Genomic DNA, 22,377 nt, shown 5'->3' with positions numbered 1-22,377 from the left:
ACCCCATCTGCCCTTAATTGGACTTAAAACAGTACAAGAAACAGTGCCTGTGTCTTAAGTTCCATGCAGATGCATAACATAACTGGCAGTGACTCCTTACCAATTAAATAACATCTAGCAATGAGTAAGACTATTTTCTTTTAAAGACCTCTTTTTTCTCCACACACAGCTAAAAAGACAGTAGGTGATTGACTATTGCAGAAGAGGTTAACCTATGGGAAAATTCCTTTATAAAGTCTTGACCTTGCTTACAAGAAATCTGGTTTGTTTTTAAATTTCTTTTAGTGCAATTAGTGTGCATAAAATGAATTGCTACATGAAACAAAACACCAGCAGGAGATTCCCCACAAGTAAGCTAATCATTTTCCCAGGTCTGTAAAAAGTGCTGAATAAAAATGGTATTTACCTGTGACATCTGATCTTAACCAATATGTCAGTGTTTTAGATAATTGGGAAATGTTTAGAATACTGCCTGTGGTGCTTTTCCTGATGGTCGCAATTGATGTCTGTCAATCAAGTTGTCAGGACTCATGAGGAAGAAAATGACTTTAATTTTCCTAAAACATGTAAAATAACAAACAGGCCCAAACATGCACACCAACTGAGCCATTCTCTCAAGTAAATATTTTGAGGTACCTATACTATAAAGCATAGTGCTGTGAAAACTGAAGAGGTTTTAATATCACAATTTATTTTTCATTTTCTTTCTTACTTATTCCATAACATTTATTAAACTACAGGCAGAATACAAGGATTAAATTCAAAGGTAGAAATGCACTGTAACATGTATATGCAAAAGACTGATTCCTTCTGAATTGTTACATAATTTCCTAAACTTTCTTTTTAGAAAAACTTTGAGTTATGATCCTATATCTGGGTTGTTACAAAGACGAGACATTTTATATCCCAAAGCAAGAATATAACTAGAGGGTCCTTAGTTTTTCCAAGAATATATCTAAATGTTTAGCCATATTTTTAATGCTTCCTAGCAACACAATGCTGTTTTCAAGGGTTAGTTCAGGGTAGTAATAATTAATTGTAAATTGAGAAACAGCTTTGATTCTTCAAAACTAGAAAAACCTGATGTGCCACAGTCATTTAAAGGCTAACAAAAGTAATACAATGCAGCCTCACATTCTAAACTAGGTTGTACTACTCAAAACATTTCCTTCTTTCCAAAATGGATGAAGTGAAAATGAAGTCACTCTTCTCATTAGGAAAATCAATCTTAATTGGGCGTTTTAAAAATGTTTCTATGTTTCTAGACTTAAGTAGCACTTACTTATATTTTATACCAGGCAATCTAGGAGTTAGTTCTTTTGGGATATCTACCTGTACTTTATCTTCACAAATCACTGCAATTACATGACCACTGAAAAGAGGGGCTGATAGGAATAATAAAGCTCCAGATGAATTATTATTTCTTTATACCCTAGTTCTTTATCACAAAAGTCAATTCTAAGTTTTTTTGTTTGTTTGTTTTAACTCTCATTTTCGCTTGTTTTCTTTATTGGAGAAGAACATTTCAATTGTTATTAACTAATAAAAATGTTTTACTCTTGGATCTACCAAACTTTTACAAATTTCCAGCTTGGAATGTTGTTCTGTTCATGTGGCATAATGTCAGTGGCATAATGTCAGTAACATAATGTACCCTCCAACAGCAACAAAAAGCCATTAAAATTTTGCTTGTTTTTTTAAAATGGTAACTGAATTGTGTTTTATTTTTAACTCTTTTTTGAAGTGTAATTGCCATATAACAGTACCTCAGTCTCAAGTGTACAACATGATTTGATATTTGTATACATTGTGAAATTCTCACCACAGTAAGTCTAGTTAACATCTGTTATTTTGCTGTTTTTGCTGTCTTTAAAATGTGATGATGTTTTAAGTTTCTTTAAAAAAATTAAAATGTATGGATTGTCTGAACTCTTCAATATATCTTCTGTTTTTCTTTCCTCTGAAGGCATATGATGGATTTGCCAGCATAGGAATTTCCCGGTTATTGGAACCTTCTGATATGGTTTTATTAGCAATTCCTGACAAACTGACTGTTATGACCTATCTCTATCAAATTAGGGCACATTTCAGTGGGCAAGAATTAAATGTTGTTCAAATAGAAGAAAACAGCAGTAAAAGCACATATAAAGTTGGAAACTATGAAACAGATACAAATAGTTCTGTTGATCAGGAAAAATTCTATGCAGAGCTTAGTGATCTGAAACGGGAGCCTCAACTGCAGCAGCCTACCAGCGGAGCAGTAGACTTCTTATCCCAGGACGACTCTGTATTTGTAAATGATAGTGGGGTTGGAGAGTCAGAAAGTGAACACCAGACTCCTGATGATCATCTCAGTCCAAGCACAGCCTCCCCTTACTGTCGCAGGACTAAAAGTGACATAGAACACCAAAAGTCCCAGCAGAGCTCTGGAAGGACTTCAGGATCCGATGACCCTGGAATATGTTACAGTACAGATTCAAACCACGCACAAGTTTTGTTAGGCAAGAAGAGACTATTGAAAACTGAGACTTTAGAATTAAGTGACTTATACAATAGTGATAAGAAGAAGGATGTATCTCCACCCTTTATTTGTGAGGAGACCGATGAGCAAAAGCTTCAGGATCTAGACATCAGTAGTAACTTGGAGCAAGAAAAATTAGAGAATTCCAGACCCTTAGAATGCAGATCAGATCCTGAATCACCTGTCAAAAAACCAAGTTTATCTCCCACTTCTAAACTTGGATATTCGTACAATAGAGATGCAGACCTTGCCAAGAAAAAACGTACTTCCCTGAGGCAGACAGAGTCTGATTCAGATGCTGATAGAACCACCTTAAATCATGCAAATCATTCTGCAAAAACAGTCCAGGTAAGTGAGTTAGAATGATGAATACATATATGTAGTAAATAGTTATTCTTTTTTGTTGTTTCTTTTTGTATTCATAGAATACTTTACAAATGATTAAAGGTGAAGTATAATTTCCCATTTTAGGAAAATCTGAAATATACCTGCTCTTCATTTAAAGTTTATAATATTTTAAGCCTATAAATAAATCCCAATTTCAAGACTGAAGAATAAAGAATGTCAACTTTTCAAACCAAAATGTTATTAACCTATAAAAATATTTTACAGAATAAGTCAAAGCTATTTCAGTATTCCATTTTGTAAGCATATCATTCTGGAAATGTATAATGCCAAATTAAAATATTTCCCATTTACAGCATTTTCTTCAAATATTTTAGTTGCCTTGCAATTGGTAATTTTAGTCCCATCATTATTTGTGGTTAAAAATCCCAGTAACGTTGAAATTTCTCCCCATGTGAGGAATATGGCATGGATTTAATTGAATCTATGGCGCCATCAGTGATAAGATATACCATTATTTTATGTACCACAAAGAATGAAAAACACTGCCAATAAATTATGATACATGGTTTTCTTATCACATAGAATTTTTATTTTATACCTAGTGAAAGAGTTCTTTTAGACTTATTTAGGCATGGATTTTTTAATCATATAATGCTCTTATGTATACATAAAAAGGAATTTTTTTAGCAAAATAAATTGGTTAAGGTATAATCAATTTAGAATTAGAATTTAGACTCTAACTCTTATGAATCACTTTGTGATATAGAGTTGTCGGTGTTCCTGTTTTTCCACATAGTATTGTCCTCTGTGCCATCAAAAGCCTGATGTTACAACAGTGCTTCTCAAAGTATGATCTGGGGACCTCTCAGGCTCTCCAAGACTCTTTCAGAGAGCCCCCAAAGTTGAAACTATTTTCATAATAATACTAGAACTTGATTTACCTTTTGCACTTTCATTCTGTCACAAGTGTACAATAGTGTTTTCTGGAGGCTACATGGTTTGTGATATCTCAAGAGACTGAATACAGAAGTAGATATGAGTATCTAACTGCCTTCGATTAAGGCAGATATTAAAGATTGATTTGCAAAAAATGTAAAATAATGCCGTTCTCAGTTTTGTTTTTTAGTGTAGTTATTTTTATTAGAATATGTTAACATCTAATGGGTTTATTATAGCTATTTTAAAGGAATGAATAAGTAAATATATTAAAATTTTTTTCCATTTAATTTCCAAAATGACAAATATCTATAGATGTAGCCCACATAAGCTAAAGCTTTTGGGGATCCTCAATTTTTAAGCATATAAAGGGATTCTGAGACCAGAAAGGTTAAGAACCTCTGAATTACAGCATTTCTTCACAGTTGTCTCTCGGATTTTCTTCTCAGTAATACTCACTGATAATGGCACTTTCTATTATTTTTATTTTTAATTATTTTTGGCTGTGTTGGGTTTTTGTTGCTGCACGCGGGCTTTCTCTAGTTGTGGCGAGCGGGGCTACTCTTCATTGTGGTGCATGGGCTTCTCATTGCGGTGGCTTCTCATTGCAGAGCACGGGCTCTAGGCACGCGGGCTTCAGTAGTTGTGACACGTGGGCTCAGTAGTTGTGGCTCACAGGCTCAGTAGTTGTGGTGCATGGCTTAGTTGCACCGCGGCATGTGGGATCTTCCTGGACCAGGGCTTGAACCCGTGTCCCCTGCATTGACAGGCGGATTCTTAACCATTGCGCCACCAGGGAAGTCCCAATAGCACTTTCTTAACCTTTCTGGTAGGTCCTAACAAAAGATTTTCAGACAATAACCTGAAGTTCTGTTGCATTCTCAAATAGTACTCAAGGGGTTGTTAAATGAAACATCAAGGAATTATAGTCGTGCCACCAGAATTATCAAGCACATGCATATGTAGGTACTGATGACTATGTCTTAACTACCACCTGTATGACAGAGATATAAAATGTCATCAGTTTTGTTTTCAGAGGTATTAAAATGTGCATCTTAGAATCAAAGAAATATAACAGCTAACAAAGCAAGCCCCTGTTCTCCTAATCAGAAATCTCAAATCAAATGTTCTAAGTACCTAAACTTTCAGAGTATCATAGTGTCCCTACAGAGTAGATAATCATTAAACATATAGTGACTGACATTTGCAGAATTTGGTATGCCTAAATTTGAATATCAATACAGATTTTTCTCATAAACCAGATTTTTAAGGTAAAAGTGTTTAGTTAAATCTGGAAATTGATTAGTGTTTAAAAATTAAAAATGCTCTGAACTAGGACTCAGTAAACCTGGATTCTCATCTTGGCTCCAGTAATTACCAGTGTGACATGTTAACTAGCCATTTAAATTCTTTAAATCTTATTTTCTAAGTATGTTAAATGAAATAATCTCTGAGAGCCCTTTAAGCTCTAAAACTCTGTCGTGCTGTGATTCTGTTCAAGTGATTTAAGTGATGTACAGTAAATCCACAGGATGATAGAAGCAGCATCTATTTACAACTCCATATATGTTTATTTGTTGGCAATTGGTTTACGGGTTAGAATTTTGCTTAGGGTGAATTTTAAAACTTTTTGGCAAAAGTGTTCATTGCCTGGTACCGAAAATTGTAGTATAGGTGTTAATACTTGATAAGTTTTTTATTGTAGCTAAATTTTAGACAGTTAAAAATCTGTTTTTCTTTTGTATACTGTATTTTATTGATTCTAAGACATTTTTTACATTTTAACTTCTCTGAAATCAAGATGTTACTTATAATAATATGTTAGAGTTTAACTGACAGTGTTCTTTCTTAGAAACTCATAAAATCATAGTGAGTCTAATAATTAATAGCATTTGATTAGAGGAAATTTGATAATTTAATGTGACTGTATAGACTTAACAAGTTATAATGTTGCCCATTTGAGTGGCTGATACATGTGATAACCATTATATATCTTACACATATCTCAGACTTTACAACCCATGAGGTGAGTGGTTGGTGCCTATTATATATATATGGGAGAACCTAGATCTACAGAGTTGCCTTAAGGTCATATAATAAATGTTAAAAGTTTGAATTCAAAACCAACCTTGTCTGACTTCAAATTCTGTGCCCCTGAACTTTATGCTCACAATATCTCTTTGGTTTTGGCCATAACAGCACTAAAAATAATTATAGCCCAGATGTAAAATAATCAACAATTACATTAAGTCCCTTAACAATGTTTACCTCATTAGATTCTCCAGGAATTTTTCCTAAGGAGATAATCAGAACTGTATACAAGAATTTACATATAAAGATGTTCACAAAAGCATTATTTATGATAGTAAAAAATTATAAACAGCCTAAATATCCAATAATATAAGACAAGTTAAAGTATGATATGTTCATATTAATAGAATGCTAGGTAGGCAGTTTAAAATCATGTTTTCAAAGAAATATTTAAGGATGTGAGAAAATGCTCATAATATTTAGACTATTAAGTGGAAAAAAGCATGATTCTACAATGATTATCCCTGGGTGCCGGGATTGCTAATTTTTTAAAAATATTTCTTTTTTAAAAATTGAGTTGTAATTCACGTATTGTATTATTTTCAGGTGTACAACATAATGATTCAATATTTGTATCTATTGCAAAATGTTCACCACAATAAGCCAAGTTAATATCAGTTACCATACATAGTTGCAAAAGTTTTTATTTTCCTTGCGATAAGAACTTTGGAGATCTACTCTCTTAGCAACCTTCAAATATACAATACAGTGTTATTAACTGTATTTACCATGTTGTATGTTATTCCCATGACATACTTATTTTGACCCCTTTACCCATTTAGCCCACCCCCAGCCTCCAGCAAACACCAATCTGTTCTCTGTATCTGTGAGCTTGGTTTCAGGGATTTTTTTTTGGGGGGGGGTTGTTTTTTAGAGTCCACATATAAGTGAGATCATAGGGTATTTACCTTTCTATGACTCATTTCTTTTAGCATAATGCCCTCAGGATCCATCTATGTTGTCACAAGTGGCAAGATTTAATCCTTTTTTGTAGGTAGATAATATTACATTGCATGTGGCTATCCAGTTTGCCCAACACCATTTCCCCATTGTATATTTTTTTACTCCTTTGTTGTAAATTAATTGACCATATATGTATGGGTTTGTTTCTGGGCTCTCTGTTCTGTTCCATTGATCTATGTGTCTGTTTTTATGCCAGTATCATACTGGCATATATGTTATAGCTTTGTAATGGTGATATACTTTGAAATCAAGGAGGGTGATGCTTTTATTTTTCTTCTTTTTACTTTTATATATTTTCTAAAATTTCTATGATGAATATGAATTGCATTTTAATCAGAAAAAAATTTTGTGTTTATGTGCTCTTAAGACCAAAGCAGTTTTTCACTGTCTGTTTAGCTAATTGGAATCCCTAAAGGACTGTATAATCACAGAATTTAGAGCTATTGGGAACTTTTAAGATGATCTACTCTAAGTATTTGAAAAGTTTACAGTGAGTGGGATTTTTTTTTTTAACATCTTTATTGGAGTATAATTGCTTTACAATGGTGTGTTAGTTTCTGCTTTATAACAAAGTGAATCAGCTATACATATACATATATCCCCATATCTCCTCCCTCTTGCGTCTCCCTCCCACCCTCCCTACCCCACCCCTCTAGGTGGTCACAAAGCACCAAGCTGATCTCCCTGTGCTATGCGGCTGCTTCCCAGTGAGTGGGATTTTAAAGATGATCTCCCTTCATTTAAAAGATGAGGAAATTGAGAGATTTTAAAAAATATATTAATAGTTAACATTTATCAGGTGCTCACTACATTACTCTCTTTCACTTAATCTTTACAATATCTTTATGAGAGTTGATCTATTTTTATCCCCATATTATAAATAAGGAAACTGAGGCTTAAAGAGATTGAGTAGCTTGCTCACAAGTTACTCAAGTAATGGAACTAGATCTGTCTGACTTCAGAGTTCTTAAATATCATGTAATGGTTTTAAGTGACCTGTTCAATGTTGCATTGCTTATTATTAGTGGAAGAAGAATTAACAGTCTTGACTGCCAATTCAGTGTTCATTTAATTAATTTTGTCTGTTTTTTGAGAATACGTTGATTTGTAACCAGTTCAAACGCAGTTATGAACTCTGTTCTATTATATCCTATCAGTATGAGCTAAAAATCTTTCATTATCGCTTATACATTTCAATTGTATCTATTAAGTTAAGAATTTTTGTTTAATCCTCTTAAAACCTTGGGTGATGAAAATGTTCTGGAATTAGATAGTGTTGATGGTTCACAAACTTGTGAATATACTAAAACAAAAATCACTGAATTGTACACTTCAAGAAAAATCTTTCCTTAAAATTACAGAAAAAAATTTAAAATTTGCTGTATCAAAATATAAACGTCACAAAGAGACCCAAAAATGATGTACTAAATTTTTAAAATTTTACATTATTACCAAATAAAGTAATAGGTTGCTGTTTATTACCTCTTCCTTGACCATGAATGATAATTATGACTGAACCAAAACTATGCAAAGAAAAGGAATGAAAAGAAATTAAGTATCAAAGTCATAGTCATAGACATCTAAAGTCAGAAGTTGGCTACTTTAGTAGAGAAAAGGAATTTGAACTATACACACTATGAATATTTGTGCTTTGGATTAATGCCACCATTTAAGAGCTGATTTCCATTGATGTTCTACCTGTTTTTCTCCAAAAATATGTTGTAAGATTACAAATTAATCCAAGAAAATACTGTTCCAATTCTGATGTTTAATTGTTGTAAGGAAAGTGAGCCATAGAGAAAAACAGTATTATTTTTCTTTAAATAAAATATGATAGCTTTGAATTTTCTATAAACGTTAAATTGTCAAGAATTTAAAGAGTTGTTGCCACAGATAATTAAAATCTTTCAAAATGCAAATTTGGAAGACACCTTGTTATCAATTCTATACAACTATAAAAATAAAACTGCGAACTTGAAAAAATGTCTTTGCCAGATTATACTGTGATTAGCAAATTTGAAGAATGTATATAATATGTGTATGGACCTTATACCTTATGAGACTGTGTTCTAATGAAAATGTAATTAAATTTAACCCAGTTTTAGCCAGTAAAGGTATAGTTCCTTTTAGTCAAGATATATGTATTCATTCCACAGTTTGTAGTCAACATTAATATTTTCTATAGGTAATCTCATAAAACTACAATCTTATTCCTGACCGCTATTATTTTGACGGATTGTATAACTATTGATTCATTTACAAAAATGGATTACATGGGTTTTTTGGTTTTTTGTTTGTTTGTTTTGGCTTCTAATTCTGTATCTTTGTTTTTAAGCATCGAATGTTATCCAGACAAGAAGAGCTCAAAGAAAGAGCAAGAGTTCTGCTTGAGCAAGCAAGAAGAGATGCAGCTTTAAAGGCAGGGAATAAGCAGAATACCAACGCAGCCACACTGCTCTGCAACAGGCAGCTAAGTGATGTGAGGAACATTGGTTAAAAAAACATACATTGTTCATTGTAATCCTGGGGGTGTAAATAAGAGTAACTTATTTATATTTTTGACAAATTATTTTTCCACAGACTGTATACTGTGGATACTTGGTACTTTCCTTGAACTGATAAATCCATACTTGGAGGAGCAGGTTGTAATTATTCCTACACAGCAGTATTAGCTGTTAGAAAAAGTAGGATCCTGGAATATAATTTCCACATATACATGAATAATCTGTTTTTTGTTAATTTACACTTTGTAATTTAGTTGTAGTTTGTTTAAGATTGTGTTTTGTCAATGGAAGTTAATTTTGTTGGAAACATTAGAATATAATAATGACGCCTACAATTTATTGAAATATTGGGTTGGCCAAAAAGTTCATTCGGGTTTTTCCATAAGATGTTATGAAAAACCCAAATGAACTTTTTGGCCAGAGCAATACTTAGCATATATTCCAGGCACTATAATGGATGTTTTGCATAATTTTTATTTTACCTAACCTCATGAAGTAGATATGCAAACTCCTTTTTAGATAAGAAAACTGAGGCTGATAGGTAAGATAATATGTACAAGGTTGTAGTTGATAAATGATGAATTCAGGATTTGAACCCAAGATTTATCAGACTCCAGAGTCAATCTTCTTTCCTATCATATACTGCCATCCCTATGTTAAGCCATATTTTTATATATATTTTTGTGTAGTGCCTCACAGATAATAATGAACATATAGTAATAGAAGCCTTTAGATTTAGGGGGACGTGAACCTCTTCATGAATCTGAAAATTATGACAACCCTGCCCTATCCCCAATTTTACATATACATAAAACTACACGCTCTTTTTTGGTTTTAATTAAGATTTTATTTTTTTAGAGCAGTTTTAAGTTCACAGGAGAATTGAGGGGAAGGTACAGAGATTTCTCATATACCCTCTCAACCCACACATGCATAGCCTCCCTTCTTAATAACATGCCCTGCCAGGGTGGTGGTACATTTGTTAAAACTGTGAACCTACATTGACACATCATTATTACCCAAAGTCTGTAGTTTACATTATGGTTCACTCTTGGTGTACATTCTATGAGTTTAGACAAATGTATAATGACACGTATCCATCTTTATAATATCATACAGAGTATTTTCACTGCCCTAGGGATTCTTTGTGTTTCACCCATTCATCTCTCCCTTCATCCCCAACCTCTGGGAACCTGATAATTTTATTGTCTTCATAATTTTGCCTTTTCCAGAATGTCATATATTTGGAACCGTAGTATGTTGCCTTTTCTGATATGGCTTCTTTTCACTTAGTAATATGCATTTAAGGTTCCTCCATGTCTTTTCATGATTTGATATCTCATTTCTTTTTAATGCTGAACAATATTTCATTGTCTGGAGGTACCGCAGTTTATCCATTCACCTACTGAAATGCATCTTGGTTGCTTCCAAGTTTTGGCAATCATGAATAAAGCTACTATAGTCATCTACATGAAGGTTTTTATGTGGACTTAAGTTTTCAGCTCCTTTGGGTAAATACCAAGGAACACGTTTGCTGGACCTTACAGTAGGAGTATGTTTACTTTTGTAAGAAATCACCAAACTCTCTTCCAAAGTAGCTGTACCATTTTTCATTCCCACCAGCAATGAATGAGAATTCTTGTGTTTTACATTCTCGCCAGCATTGGGTGTTGTCAGTGTTCTGGATTTTAGCCATTCTAATAGGTGTGTAGTGGTGTCTCATTGCTTTAATTTGCATTTTGCTGATAATATATGATATGGAACATCTTTTTATATACTTATATGCCATCTGTAAATCTTCTTTGGAGAGGTGTCTCTTAAGATCATTGGCCCATTTTTTAATCGGGTTGTTTTCTTACTGTTGAGTTTAAAGAGTTCTTTGTTTCTTTTGGATACCAGTCTTTTATCAGATGTATCTTTGCAAATATTTTCTCCCTGACTGTGGCTTGTCTTCTTATTCTCTCTACATTGTCTTTCACAGAGCAGAAGGTTTTTTTTTTTTGCAGTTTTTTTTTAATTAATTAATTATTATTTTTTAATTTTTGGCTGCAGTGGGTCTTCGTTGCCATGCGCAGACTTTCTCTAGTTGCGGCGAGTGGAGGCTACTCTTTGTTGTGGTGCGTGGGCTTCTTACTGCGGTGGCTTCTCTTGTTGTGGAGCATGGGCTCTAGGTGCGCGGGCTCAGTAGTTGTGACACGTGGGCTCTAGAGCGTAGGCTCAGTAGTTGTGGCGCACGGGCTTAGTTGCTCCGCGGCATGTGGGATCTTCCCGGACCAGGGCTCAAACCCATGTTCCCTGCATTGGCAGGCGGATTCTTAACCATTACGCCACCAGGAAAGCACAGAGCAGAAGTTTTAAATTTTAATGAAATCCAGTTAAACCATTAGTTCTTTCATGGGTCATGCTTTTAGTGTTATATCTAAAAAGATACCATACCATTACCATACTCAAGGTCATTTAGGTTTTCTCCTATGTTATCTTCTAGGAGTTTTACAGTATTGTGTTTTACATTTAGGTCTGTGATCCATTTTGAGTTAAATTTTGTGAAAGGTGTAAGGTCTGTGTCTACATTTATTTTTTTGCATGTGCATGTCCAGTTGTTCCAGCACCGTTTGTTGAAAAGATGATCTTTGCTACATTTTGTTGCTTTTGTCCTATGTCACAGACATTCATTTTGGGGGTGCAAATGTAAGTAGGATTATGTTTTTAATTTCAAATTCCACTTGTTCATTTCTGGTACATAGGAAAGCAATTGACTTTTGCATATTAACCTTGTATCTTACAACCTTGCTATAATTGCTTATTAGTTCCAGGAGAGGTTTGGCTTCTTTTTTTTTTTCCTTCAATTCTTTCAGATTTCCTACATAAGATAATCATGTCATCTATGAACAAAGGCAGTTTTATTTCTTCCTTCCCATGCATACTTGTTTTAATGCCTTTCAGAGAATAACCTCTGAACTTGACCACTGTTTTTCAGACTTTGTCTTTTTTTTTCTTTCTTTATTATTATTTTGTTTTTCTTTAAGTGAAGTATAGTTGATTTACAATATAATATTAATTTCAGGTGTACAACGTAGTAATTCAATATTTTATAGACTATGCTCCATTTAAAATTATTGTGAAATATTGGCTATATTTCCTGTGCTGTACAATATACAGGCTTCAAGTCTTTACACAGTAATGTGATATAAAATCAGTGTAGTGGGCCACAATAATTTTATTTTCAATGAAAAGGAATAGAATATTTAATTGAAATAGAAAATATCAGAATTTATCACACATCATAGTACTTTTGTGTGAGACTTGTTTTAGTTACGTGGGTATGTGTGCTTACTGGATCTTGATATAAGATGTATTTTTAATTGTGGGTCATGATAAAAATCTTTGAGAAATGCTAATCTAGATGGCCATTCTTTCTGAGGAAGAAATTTTGTAGTCTTTATACCAACTCTTTCAGTGCCTAACCATCTATTATATCATCAATTTGTTGGTTCAGTCAGATATTTATTGAGTGTCAGAAATTAGTATTTTTGTAGAGATAGAAAAGACTAAGCTTCGGGGACTTCCCTAGTGGTCCAGTGGTTAGGACTCCATGCTTCCACTAAGATCCAAAAAAAAAAAAAAAGAAAAGACAAAGCCTCTTCTCTCATGGAATTTACATTTTGGTGGGAAGAGACTGGTAATAATGAATAAATAAGTTAACTACAGATTGTGAAAACTACATGATATAGTAGAGGATAATTTGAGTAGGTAGAAGTGACTTGAGGAGGGGACATTTGAACTAAGACTTGATGGGAGAGAAGGATCCAGTTAAGTAAAGAGCCACAGAAAGAATATTCTCTTTAAAAAGAAAGTTATTTTGTTGATATTATATTTTATTTGTGATAAACTTTGTTTCGTAGTTCTTTCAGCCTCTAAAAATTATGGAAAATTTATAGCTCTATATTTTTCAAGTGTGTTGATTTTAAATTTAGAACACCTGAGATTTAAATGATCTGTCTGCCAAGTAGATCTTAAAAAGCCATTATTTTACCTATGTGTAAAATTTACATATATTAATAATTGTCATCTAATGTTTATTGAGCACTTACCATGTATCAAGCAGGATTCAAAGTGCTTTCTTGTGGATTTTCTTGTTTAATCTCCACAACAATTATATGAGTTAAGTATAATCTCTGTTTTATAGTTGAGAAAACTGACATACAAATTAATGAGTTGCACATGGTCACACAGCCTATAAGTAACAGAGCCAAGAATTGAACCTAGACAATTTGACTTCAGAGAGTATGTTTTTTTTGTTTTGTTTTGTTTTTTTATTTTTCAGTGTTTTTTTTTTTTTTAAATAAATGTATTTATTTATTTATTTATTTTTGGCTGTGTTGGGTGTTCGTTTCTGTGCGAGGGCTTTCTCCCGTTGCGGCGAGCGGGGGCCACTCTTCATCGTGGTGCGCGGGCCTCTCACTGTCGCGGCCTCTCCCGTTGCAGAGCACAGGCTCCAGACGCGCAGGCTCAGTAGTTGTGGCTCACGGGCCCAGTTGCTCTGCGGCATGTGGGATCTTCCCAGACCAGGGATCGAACCCGTGTCCCTTGTATTGGCAGGCAGATTCTCAACCACTGTGCCACCAGGGAAGCCCTTCAGTGTTTTTTGTTTTGTTTTGTTTTGTTTTTTAAGGGAACGCTATTTATTTATTTATTTTTGGCTGTGTTGGGTCTTCATTTCTGTGCGAGGGCTTTCTGTAGTTGCAGCGAGTGGGAGCCACTCTTCATCGCGGTGTGCGGGCCTCTCACTGTCGCGGCCTCTCTTGTTGTGGAGCACAGGCTCCGGATGCGCAGGCTCAGTAGTTGTGGCTCACGGTCCTAGGTGCTCCGCGGCATGTGGGATCTTCCCAGACCAGGGCTCGAACCCGTGTCCCCTGCATTGGCAGGCAGATTCTCAACCACAGCGCCACCAGGGAAGCCCCGAGAGTATGTTTTTAAAGCACTGTGTTTTATTTCCTTTTTGTTTATTTTTCTGAAATCCTTGTGAAGTAGGAATAGATATTGTTGTATCCATTGTAGAGGTTAAGAAAACGAGTTAGGAAAGGGTGTTTAAATTTGCCTAGGGTTGCAAACAGTGGCAAACTAGGCTTAGAATTCAAGTATCCTGACTTTTAAAGCTGTTTGTTTTTTCATTCAATTTATTCATTTATTACTTTAAACTTTCAACAAATATTTTATTGGTCATCTCTTTTTTTTTTTTTTTTAAAGGTTAGGCTTTTTTTTTTTTTTTAAATGGGAATTATTTATTTATTTATGGCTGTGTTGGGTCTTCATTTCTGTGCGAGGGCTTTCTCCAGTTGCGGCAAGCGGGGGCCACTCTTCATCGCGGTGCGCGGGCCTCTCACTGTCGCGGCCTCTCTTGTTGCGGAGCACAGGCTCCAGACGCGCAGGCTCAGTAGTTGTGGCTCACGGGCCTAGTTGCTCCGCGGCATGTGGGATCTTCCCAGACCAGGGCTCGAACCCGTGTCCCCTGCATTGGCAGGCAGATTCTCAACCACTGCGCCACCAGGGAAGCCCGGTCATCTCTTTTTAAAGCACCAGTAATTTTGCTTGCACTTCTAATTTCCCAAACAAAACTTAAACTTTTAGCTGAATTACATTAGTGTGAATTCAATATCATAAGTTAACTACTAAAACATCGCATATTCTATGTCTGTGACATCTTACTGTATCTGTAAAATATATAACTTGGATTTTAAGAAACATGATGTTAGTGATGTTTCATCGAGTTGGATAATACTGCTGGTAGCATGTTACTTGCCACATCTTTCTGGAAACCAAGTAAACTTCATCAAGAAATGCTCATTCCATTTTATCCAATAATTCCACTAACAAAGATCAATATGCAGGTTTTCATCACATAGTTATTTATAATAGCAAAAGTTATGGAATGGCAATCACTCAAACTAGGGGAATGATCAAATAAATTACAACAAATATATATACTTGTTATGTAGCTATTGAAAATTATTCAATAATGTTTTGAAAGAATATTGAAAGGACATAGGGAAATGTTCACAGTGTCATTTTGTACAAAAAGAAAGATATAAAATAGCATATGGCATACGAACTCCATTTTGAAAGACTGTGTTTTTATATATGCATTGAAAAGTCCAGGAAGGAAAATAATCAAAATATTAATAATATTTATCCCTAAGGGTAGTATAACAAATGGCTTACAGAGTTTTTTCCCTTTATTCTCTCTGTTTTAAAAATATGTCGTGTTTAGATAAATATTTTAAACTAGGGAAATTTTTGGTATCCAAAAAGGATGTTTTTAATAGATTGTTTTCTTAGCATACCCAAACATACTTGACCATAAAGCTGTTTCATTTAAACTAATGTTGTGTTTCAGTATCTCTAAGGGTGTGTGTGTGTGTGTGTGTGTGTGTGTGTGTGTTTTAAGAAGAGATGTAGAAAGAACTGTTCACTTTTACAGTTGATGGTATTTGTGCTTAGGTGTGGAATAAATGGCGAATTCAGTAGTATCAATTCTGTTCACATTGAGAAGACATTTGCTTACTTTATTGCATTTGTTTCCCACTTACCCAAAGTTGTACCCTACTGCTTATGAAACTATGCTTCAAACAGTCCCAAAGATAGTTTCCCTACCCTTCCTCTTTCAGGTTATCTTTTGCTACATTATAAAACACTGAAAACCTATTGGCATAAAATAACCATTTTATTATGCTTAGAGATTCTATAAATTAGGCCTTAGGATAGGGCACTGGGGGAATGTTTTATTTCTGTTGCATGTTTTCAGGGGCTGGTTTTCGGCTAGGAACTATGCTGTCAGTTGGAACACCTACATGTGGCCTCTCCATATGGTTTCTCTACTTGGGCTAGTTTGGGCTTCCTCACAGCATGGTGGCTGGGTCTAACAGCAAGTGTCTCAAGAGAGTAAAGTGAGCTCTCTTATGCATTCTTATGATCAAGCTTTAAAAGTCACTTTTGCCATACTGTTGACCTGAGGAGACAGAAAGCTACACCCAGGTTTAAGTAGCAGAGATATAGACCCCGCCACATTGTAAGAAGAACGTGTGGCATGGAAGATATTGTTGTAGCCTCTTCTCAGTTATAGTTTAAGCTCACTTTAAAAACTCTCTTGCACATTCTACTGTTGCTCATTTTTCAGATAAGTCAAGCCGTATATAGATGTGTTGGGAAGAACATCAGTTCCATGACCTAAATAGTACATCCTGGGACTATTGCTCTAGTTTTGACATTTGTTACTCTGTGGGCCTTATAGCTAATATTGAAATGATTTAAGAAAGAAAATGTAAAATATCAGGTAACTCCCGTTTCACAAAAGAAGTTAGACCTTGCCATTGCTTTTCAGATTTTCAGTTTAGTATGCAACTTTATAATCAGGTTGATATCTTTTCCAATGATATGGTAGTTTTCTTAATTTGATCATTTTCTTTATCATTTCTGGTAGCTCTTGTACATACAGGTTTGAGTTATTTAGTAGTACTGTCCATATTTTGGAAAAGTAGTATGACCAACTTGGCTGACAAAATTAAAAGGGAAAATACCAAATTTCATCTCTGGAGCAACTGAATATGAGTTAAGTGATACTAAAAGTAGAAATTATTTAATCTCTCTAAATCTGTTTTTCCATTTGTGATATGGAGGCAAAGAAAATTTTTTTCTCCTGTGTGACATTCAAATTAATTGGTGTCCACGGTGGAGTGGGTAAGGGAACCATGACTAATGCCATCCCCACTTCAGTGTCAGCATCCCTTTCACTCTGGAGAGATCAAAAGACTTCTGGTAAATAAAAAGCAGGTTTAACTAAGAAAAAAAAAAAATCTGGCATCTAATTTAGTGAACTGATTGCTACTATTTTCACTTCCTTATGCTCTTTAATTTGAGCCTTAATTTACCATGCCCTTATTTTTAAATTCATTGTAAATTATCTTGCCTATATAATGTATGCTTTGGTACTAAGAGTCTAGTTGCTGGCAGGGAGAGATATATATATACCCGCAGGTACCCACGGCTTTTTGTGTTCTTAGTTTAACTGAGAGTTCCCAAGAGTGAAAAAAAAAAAAAAAGTTGGTACCCAGGAGTGACCCCAAGTCTTGAATAAATGAGTCACTGACCTTAAATCTTCAAGAGTTTACCGAAGAGCTTAGTTACTTACTCTTAGGAGACTGCTGATATAGGACTTCTTCAGCAATTTCTATCTCTTATCCTTCTAAACTTCGTTCCTATACAGCTAATCTAGGACCTTCTGATGAATACCAGGAAGAATGAGTAGAGCTATTTTAATAATTGATGTTAGAGTTCTTAAATAGAAGTATAATTGCATGGGACAAAGTCCGTGTACTCTGTACAGGTTAACCCCTTTTGAGGTATCTAGTTTGTATCTAATTCTGGGCTGAGAGAGAGAACTTACAGAGGATTCAGAGAAGTGTTAAAGGATTGAAAGCAAAGGTCTACTTTAAAGGAAAGACAGGCTTATGAAATATAAAGAGAGAACTGGGAAATAGTTTAAGTAGTAATTTGAGTATATGAAGGCTCAGATTCTTTCTGGTAACTCCCACTTACCCAAGAGAATAAGTTCCAAACTACTCAAAATGGCCTCATATAAAGTTCTTGCAAATCCTGTCCCTTCCCTTTCTAGCCTCATTTCTCACCTCTCTCCCATTTTTCACTCTACAGTCTAACTCAGCTAAGTTGCTTAGAAAGTTCCTGTATCAAGCATTTGCTGTTCTCCCTGAAATGCCTGTCTTCCCTTGTTAGGAAAATAACTTCTTCTGTGAGTACCTCTGTCATGGCTCCTAGCAGCAAAGTTAATTCTCATTCCTGTATCTTTTTCTAATATATTGTACATACTACTACTGCCACATTTATCCCATATAATTGTCTAATTATACATCTCTCTCTCCCTCAACTGTGAGCTATTCAAAGTACAAGAACCTTGTATCCCCAGCACCAAGTATTAATATTAAGTAAATGTTTGTTCAATGAATAAGTGAAGGGAGGGAATAGTGACAGTCTATTTTTCATATCTTCTGAGTGTCAACTAAGAAAAACATGAGCTTAAATATGAAAAATTGGGGTTGCTATAAAGAGTTTCTTGGTAAACAGGGGAAAAAACTGACTCTCTGAGGGTCTTTAGAGCAGAACTGATTATCATTGGTCAGAGAAAGTTAAAGGGTTCCCCTTTCTCAGATCAGTTACAGAGATGACATTTGCCACTTTGGGACTCGAGGTTCCCTGTATCATCCTTTTCTTCCTATTCTTGAATCCTACATTTTGATACCTTCCTTTGTTATGGTGTGTACACACCAAATTCTTACACATACCTACTCTTCCCATACTCTGGGACCTCTCATTAGAGTTCAGCTCCCAGCTCTGCCTTGAATCACATCACTCTAAGCAAACATTCCCTCATATAAATTAGTATAGCTTTAGGCTGGAAGGCTAGGAAACAATTTCTAAGACACTGAAGACAACTCTTGGTAATATTATCTTGTGGATCCTCATGTACAGACTCTACTTAAGTTATCTTCGGGAAATATTTGAGCTGTAATTTCTCTTAAAAGGGAACTTACAAACACAGATACTGTAAACCTTATAATTTTTCTTAATTTTTGTCAAGACTACCATTTTGTGTTTTAATGAGAACTTGCTGCAAGTACATAATGAATTTAGATCTTTTTTAGGGAAAGTAGTTTACATTATTCATTTGTATCTCTGTGCCTTTAAACATTTGTTTAACCTGTTTCAGGTGTTTTCTGAAATTAGTTTTCTATAGGAGACAGATTTCATTGCTCTGAGCTCTGTGATTTCTATTTCTTTGCTTCCTATTCCTTTTGAGATTTTCATGTTACATTTTACTAATATAAATTTTAGGTGTGATATTTGTTTTGTTCATTATTTTCCACATATACTTAAAATAATTTTTTTCAAAGTACAACTCAGGGGTTTGACAGGTTCAACAGTCTAGCTATTATATAGCCAAAGGAGCTTCCTTGATTGTATAATATATTTAAACTTAAACTCTGAGAAAAATGTAATAACTTTTTTCAAGAAAATATTTCCTTTTTTATTATTTTTCTTTATTACTCAATTCTCACACTTTTTCCCCAAGAAATGCATAAATAGAATTTAAGAAGCTAGTCTATTTCAGACTCTTTTGCTTATTACTTTACATTAGAATATAGTTGCTTTTTTAAAAAAGTACATTTAATAAACCCACCATGACATTTAGTTATACTCATGTAATTATAATAGATAGCTGAAAGACATGTTTGCATTTGATATACTAAAGTTTAGGATCAGCACACTCTAAGAATAAGGGGCAACAATCCTGCTACCCACACTCCTTGGAATTGCTATTAGGATATGAAGCACTTTGAACCTATCAGAAGAAGGATGCTATATAGGTTTAATTATACCTTTTTGTTTTTAAGAAAGAAAGAAATCTATTTTATAAATAGAAAGTCTAAAAAGAGAATTGGGAATGATTCTTCAATCTAGTTAGTCTAATCACTTAACAGTGAATTTATAAATATGTTTTTCATTTTTTCAATCATAAATTATGTAACATAAGAATATGGTTTGCACATAGTTGTTAGATACCAAGAATATATTTTAAAAGAAAAATCAGCCAAAAAATCACAACATTATTATAATCCAGACTTGAAGTTTTTTGTCTGATATTTAATCTGCAAACATAGTGAGTGACCCATTACAATTAATTGGCATAGGAGTCCACCCTCACTTAGCAGGATCAAACTGCAAGTTAGCAGCAAGTCCTGAAAGGTTTGTAATATCTGTCTTTAAAGGTTTGCAGTAATATTTGAATCCTCTAAAGAAAACTATGTATATGGGAAAGGAATTTCAGTTTGGTCAGTCCTTAGTTAACTACAAAGATCAGTAATCAAGAAAAGATACAGTGACTTTTTTTTTTTTTTTTTACTGGTCGTTAGCAGTGAATCCAGAGGGCTTATTTGGTAAGAATGCAAGGCGCTCTCTTTTGCGAATTAAACCTTTAACAGGTATTTTGTTGATATGAAGGGGTGGGACATCAACTTTGTACTTTTGATGTTAATTGGAAAATATTGATTTAAATGGGACTAGTCTGTTGTGCTGATAATTGTAGCAGATTTAGGTAAGATCACTAGATCTTTTCCAGATAATCAAAGAAGCAGTTACCATCCAATTGGTAAAAAAACACTAAATATCATCATATCATCTATCTCTGAAAGAAACTTTTCCCATAGTTTTCATATATATATGTGTCCCAAGTATGTCTCATCGTAAAACTGTATGTAAGATTATGCTTATATGTTTATGAATATCGGCTGTGTTACATTTAAATGGCTAGCCTCTAGGAATCAAGCTTTAAAATTAAGGTCAAGCTAAAATTTTTATTTTTCCTGATTATATATATTATTAGTTCTATTACTAGGAAGAAGTAGGTAACTTTGCACTTGTAATTTTGAAAGAACATCGGTTATTATAAAAAGAAATCTAAAACCTCTCATAACAGAGAGTAAGAATTTCTCTTATTTACAGATTTTTATTCTCTGTATGAACTGGAATGTCTACACCTAGGGCACAAAGATGAAAATATATTCCTTATTTCTTACGCCAACACAGTTGATAGAAGATTTAATGTACGTAATCCGTTTCAGACCAGTAAGACACTTTAAATATATAGCTAATCTTTTTTATAGTTGCATTTTATAGGAGAAGAATGCCAATGTGCTTCTGTATTCGGCATAAATGCCTCTGTACATAGCAGTGGTTTTTATTCATTATGATTTAAATAATAGTTTATTGTGTCTAAATTTAAGTTGATTTGAAGTCTGCTATCCTAACAATGGCTACTAGACTTCTTAGAAAACATATTGTTAGCTTGCTCACATATCTTCAAAGTCACACAAAATACTAGCATTGTTGGGGGAAAAAACTCAAGCATCTTTTCTATTATGTGGCCACAAACCCCTAGTCTCAAAAGTCTTATTTATTTGAGATTGCCATGAATACATGAATCTAGGGCTAGGTATTTTAGCATCAGGAACACTCCTTTTATGCGACTATTAATGGCCATAGACATCTTCCATATGGCTGTTCAGTGCAGTGTTGAACATCCCAGGATGATATCACCATTACTAAGAGCTGTATTTTGTATTGCCTATTCTGTTATTGCTCAGTATGCACAAGGGTAGAGTTTAAATCTTTATTCATTTCATTTTTTAATGTTTCTTTTGTTCTCCTTATCATGTTCTGGCTTTCCCAAGGATATATGCTTTGAACGAAAAGTCACATGTGCATTACTAATTGTGTGCTATTGTATTTACAGTTCCTAGTGGTGGCACTGTGAAGCTCCTAATTCCTTTGCTTCACTTGATGTAAAATAATCTGAGCGTCTTTGATAGCAGTGAAACAGTATTAATTGTTTTGTACATTTCTTGGTCACTCTTCTTAGGTGGTCTTCATAATCTATTAGAACTTTCAGCCAGATTTTTGTAATGTCATGCCTCCAGCAGTGATTAAATTGGTAATTAATGAACAGTCTTTGGCAATGTAAACCACATCCCGTTAATTTTCCCTTTTGAGTTTTTAGAAGTTGTCTTCTGTGTCAGAAATCATTGCGCCACCTTGCTATGGCCCCTTGGCATGAAACCACAACGACTTGATTTTTGCAGCCATTAGTAGATCAGAGCAATAATTTCACAGTATTTTGGTCAAGGTAATTATAATACCAAGAACTGAGTAGATTTGAAAATTCACGAAAGAAGTCCAGAAATACCAGGTGAGCTTCCTTGTGTTCACTGGAACGTTATGATTAGTTTAATTGGTCTTTGTTTGATTTTAGCCGCAGAAACTATTTGTGTCACAGCAGTGCAGTGACTTTATACTTGAGTGTTTCTGACCTTCTTTGACAGGGGTGGGTGCAAAAATGAACCCTTTGAAATAGTTCCCTTCCCCAAAGGGGGTTAAACTGCATTTAAA

At 34.3% G+C, this 22,377-nt stretch overlaps 1 protein-coding gene across 11 annotated transcripts in view; it reads left to right on the top strand.

The window, feature by feature from the left end:
• EHBP1 (EH domain binding protein 1) overlaps nt 1-22,377 on the top strand; it is a 336,395-nt gene that overhangs the window by 239,184 nt on the left and 74,834 nt on the right. For all 11 annotated transcript variants that reach the window (XM_036872669.1, XM_036872664.1, XM_036872662.1 and 8 more), the window contains 2 exons: nt 1,967-2,869; nt 9,195-9,338. In XM_036872669.1, the coding sequence (XP_036728564.1) occupies nt 1,967-2,869; nt 9,195-9,338 (1,047 nt within the window). The remainder of the gene's footprint in view (nt 1-1,966; nt 2,870-9,194; nt 9,339-22,377) is intronic.

Source organism: Balaenoptera musculus, chromosome 13 (assembly GCF_009873245.2).
Source record: "Balaenoptera musculus isolate JJ_BM4_2016_0621 chromosome 13, mBalMus1.pri.v3, whole genome shotgun sequence".
Taxonomy (NCBI): domain Eukaryota; kingdom Metazoa; phylum Chordata; class Mammalia; order Artiodactyla; family Balaenopteridae; genus Balaenoptera; species Balaenoptera musculus.
This window is presented reverse-complemented; position numbering and strand designations above follow the sequence as displayed.